At 43.1% G+C, this 4,402-nt stretch overlaps 1 protein-coding gene across 1 annotated transcript; it reads left to right on the plus strand.

Moving 5' to 3' along the window:
- Positions 1-753: 753 nt before the first annotated feature.
- LOC105555676 lies at positions 754-2,524 on the plus strand. Its single transcript, XM_012002702.1, has 3 exons — positions 754-1,490; positions 1,563-1,804; positions 1,905-2,524. Exons 1-3 carry the CDS (start codon positions 754-756, stop codon positions 2,522-2,524), a joined length of 1,599 nt encoding a protein of 532 aa, XP_011858092.1.
- Positions 2,525-4,402: the final 1,878 nt, after the last annotated feature.

Here is a 4,402-nt window from a genome sequence, read left to right on the forward strand (position 1 = left end):
TAACCTGTGTCCAAAAGCAACGGTGTCCAATTGTACGGTGCGCAAAAGAACTGTGTCCAAATGAACGGTGCGCAAAAGAACTGTGCGCAAAAGAACTGTGCGCAACATTATGTGTCCAATAGCACTGTGTGCAATTGCATCGTGTCCAATTGTACTGTGCGCAATTGAAGGCTTCTCGTATTTGTTGACATCTCTCAAGATCCGATAGCGAGAGGTGGAGTCACGCATCGATCGATGAGAGACGGGGGCGAGCGGGGAGCGGTGAGCGGGCGAACGGCGCGCAGCGAGCGAACGCGCGACATATGACAACGCGCCGAAAAAGTTTTTCTGGTGGTAGGAGAATAATACACCTGTTGTGTATGATCGGTGATTTATATAGAGCGCGCCGTCGCATGAGTATTCGCGGGCGCGACTAAGCTATAACCGAATTCCGCCGAGAGAGGGATTGCGACAACGCGGGTCTCGGAAGATCGGTGGGAGCGAGTGGGAGAGTCGATCCACGACCGTACGATCCAACAGAAGCATCTCTTGTCTTCCGGATAGATTATCGCAACTCACGTTCTTGTATTACACTTATTAAATATATATATTATACCAAGTTACCAGTGAAAGATGTAACAGTTGGCGACGAGGATAAAAATTCCAAAAACCGGAGAAGTAAACTGGAAGAGCACGTGTGTGCGTGAGGTAACGGGGAATTAGAGAGCACGTGGCACGGAACTTTCGAGAAGGGCGGCTCAGCTCAAGACGAAAATGCCGTTAGTAGACGAAGACAATACGAACCGGGATGCAGGAAATTCGAACTCCGGACAGCTTACTGGTCAATTAACGAGACAAATTGCAAGTGGAAATACAATTAATATAGATTTCTTCGATGTTAAGCAACAAACGTTTCGAAGATGGTTGCAGCGTTTAGAAGGAGCTTTTCGTTTTTTTAAAATTCAAGAAGGGCAAGAGAAGGTGGCTTATTTATTACATTTTCTCGGCGTAGAGGCTTTCGGAATTCTTTGCGATCGATTGGATCCACAAGACCCATACCTTTTGCCTTATGATGCCCTACTTAATAAATTAAAAGAATATTACGCTCCGGAGCCGTTGGAAATAGCGGAAATTTTTGTTTTTCGGAAGCGATTACAATTACCGGAGGAAAGTGCTCAAGAGTATATGGCTGCATTGCAAAAGCTGTCTTTATATTGCAAGTTCGGCGAATATTTGAAGACGGAGCTCAGGAATCAATTTGTTTTTGGACTGAGGAATCAACGTATCCAAGGTCGACTTTTGGAGACAGCAAACCTGACGATGGAATCAGCCTTGAAGACGGCTAGCGGGATGGAGTTAGCGGAAAAAGGCGTAAACGAATTAAAGTCAGAAGCGGCAGCGGCAGTGGATTTCGTCGGATCAAATGGTAAAGCGTTGAAGAAGAAAACAGACAATGAGACCAAAGTGAAGGGCCATTCGAAGAACTATAAACCTGGAAGAAGGACAAATTCGTTTAATGGGACTAATAAGTCCAAAACACAGGCGTCGAAAAATTCAAAATATAATAATGTTTCTTGTTTTAGGTGTGGACAGAATCATCTGGCGCCGGATTGCACTCTTCCTCGACACGTGAAGTGTCATGAATGTGGTGGTTTTGGCCATTTGCAGAAAGTCTGCAAGAAGAAATGCAAAGCTCAGTTATTGGAAGAGGTTTATCGATTGGATGAAATGGAACATTCGTATTTCCGGGATAAGTTCATGGTCTCTCTTTCTGGAAAATCGGCGAGTAACCTTCGAGGTAGATTGCGGAGCTGCGGTCACTCTGGTGAGTGAAAAATGGCTTAGGAAGATATTTCCGCGATTGGCCATACAAAAGACAGAGCTAAGGTTGCGATCGTACTGTAAACAAAATTTTGCGCCGTTAGGTTTTGTAAAAGTTAAAGTACGCGACATTGATTGTATACGCGAGTTGAATATGTATGTAGTCTGTTATGATAGAAGTCCTTTATTGGGTCGTGAGTGGATAAACCAGTTAGGAATATTAGGAAAAGTAAAGTCGAGTTTGAGAGAAATTGAAAACATAAAATCGCTGGAAATAGAAGGTCAAGTTAAATTAGAATTATTATTTAAGAAATATCCTGATGTACTGAGTGAGGAGTTTCCATCCATGAGTAAAATCGAAGCACGGTTAAAATTAAAAGAAAACGCGAAACCGGTATTCTTAAAAAATCGGGTAGTTCCATTTAAATTAAAAGAAAAAGTTGAAGCAGAATTAGAAAATATGGTTCAAGCGGGAATCTTAGAGAAGGTAGAGTCTTCAAGATGGGCTACGCCAATAGTACCGGTATTAAAAAAGAACGGACAAATTAGAATTTGTGGCGATTTCAGCGTCACAGTTAATCCGTTGTTAGTGGTGGATGAACACCCCTTACCCACGATCGATGAACTTTTTGCGTCAATGACAGGAGGAAAAATATTCTCTAAAATTGATTTAAAGCAGGCGTATCTGCAATTGCCGGTAACAGAACAAATAGAGAAATTTTAACCTTAAATACGCATAAAGGACTGTATAGAAGTAACCGTTTAATGTACGAGATAGCTTCGGCACCAGCGATATGGCAACGAACGATAGAAAATATTTTAAATGGAATTCCAGGAGTAGCGGTATTCCTGGACGATATAAGAATTACGGGAAAAAATTTAAAGGAGCATGTAAAACGTTTAGAATTAGTTTTTGAACAATTATCAAAACACAATGTACGCATTAATAAGGAAAAATGTGAATTTGTAAAAGACAGTATTAGTTATTGTGGATATGTAATAGGTAAAAGTGGAATTTCAAAAGAGAAACAGAAAATTGAAGCAGTAAGAAAAATGCCTAGGCCTAATAATATTACGGAAGTAAGAGCATTTATCGGATTGATAAATTATTACGGTCGATTCATTGAACATTTAAGTGATCTTTTACGTCCTTTGAATAATTTGCTTAAAAAGAATATTTCATTTAAATGGACAAAAGACTGTAAATTAGCTTTCGAAAGAGCTAAAGCGGAATTTGAGAAAAATAAAATATTAGTTCCTTTCGATCCGCAGTTGCCAATCGTGTTAGCTACCGACGCTAGCTCGTACGGAGTGGGTGCGGTTCTGTCACACGTATACCCAGACGGAAGCGAGAGAATCATTCAATGTGCTTCAAACTCGCTTACCGATACACAAAAAAAATACGCGCAAATAGATAAGGAAACGTATGCGATCATGTTTGGCATAAAGAAATTTCACCAGTTTTTATATGGAAATCATTTTACTTTAGTAACGGATCATAAACCACTAGCGCAGATTCTTAATCCCAAGAAAGGTTTGCCAGCATATGGTGCAATGCGAATGCAGCACTATGCTGTATTTTTACAAGCCTTCAATTTTACTATTAAATATAAGAAATCAACCGAGCACGGTAACGCAGACGGGTTTTCGCGATTACCAGTGGCAGAAAAGCGTAAAGGGGAATATGATCCGATAGATATATTCCAAATGGAAAACTTAGAAACGCTACCAGTTACAGCAAAAGAAATTTGTAATGAAATTAGGAAAGATGAAGCACTATTAAAAATAGCGAAAGCACTAGAACAAGGGGAAAGTCTTGTACCTTTAGGCTATCAAGATAATGAATTTTCCTTGCAAAACGGTATAAATTTTTAGAAGAGATAGAGTGGCAATTCCTAAATCTTTAAGAAAACGTATTTTAGAGGAATTACACGAGGGACATTTTGGTTGTGTAAAAATGAAAAATCTAAGTAGAAATTTCTGTTGGTGGCTAGGAATGGACAAGGAAATTGAAATGTTAGTTAAAAATTGTAAAGCGTGTAACACTTTTGGTAATAACCCCTTTTTTTTACGTGTGAAAATCCTTTATGGATACCCGGGCCCCCCTCTGGGAAGGGAGTTTACAAAGTGGCTCGAGTTATGTGGGACTGCCCCCCTAGTGGCGATCGGGTGTGGCCGCTAGCATTGCGACCGCTGGGCTTACCTCACTAAAACCACACAGTGATCTGCGCGGTGCTGTAACTTGGGGGACGCCCAGGAATTGGCAGAGCCATTACTTCCGGACGCCCCCCGCACCGGCCCGCCGTTTGACTTCGCGCGCCCTCCCCCGATGGCATGGGGGAGGGGGGACTCCCCCCGCGAGGGGAGTCCACTACTCTTCTGGGCGGCGGAGGCGATCACAACCTCTACCGCCCGCCTCCGTGGAGGCAGGGCCTGACGGGAATCCCAGCCCGCCAGGCCCAGGCCGCCTCCCCCGGTGACTTTGGGGAGGGCCATCTCCTTACCGCCGCGGCGGTATTCCGCCCACTAAGCGGGGAGGGCTCTTACCCGCGACTTGCGGGCAGCCCCTCCCCCGCCTGTTAGGGCGGTGGTGTGGGCGGCG

The sequence above is a fragment of the Vollenhovia emeryi genome, unplaced genomic scaffold, assembly GCF_000949405.1.
Source record: "Vollenhovia emeryi isolate VEMERY1.0 unplaced genomic scaffold, V.emery_V1.0 DF940879.1, whole genome shotgun sequence".
NCBI classification, from domain to species: Eukaryota; Metazoa; Arthropoda; class Insecta; order Hymenoptera; family Formicidae; genus Vollenhovia; species Vollenhovia emeryi.

What these genes read in the sequence shown, in the direction of transcription:
- LOC105555676 (XM_012002702.1), top strand. Translation starts at nt 754, where the DNA reads ATGCCGTTAGTAGACGAAGACAATACGAACCGGGATGCAGGAAATTCG. An exon ending in CCTGGAAGAAGGACAAATTC is followed by an intron (nt 1,491 to 1,562) that starts GTTTAATGGGAC and finishes TTCTTGTTTTAG; the next exon opens with GTGTGGACAGAATCATCTGG. An exon ending in GCGGAGCTGCGGTCACTCTG is followed by an intron (nt 1,805 to 1,904) that starts GTGAGTGAAAAA and finishes TTGCGCCGTTAG; the next exon opens with GTTTTGTAAAAGTTAAAGTA.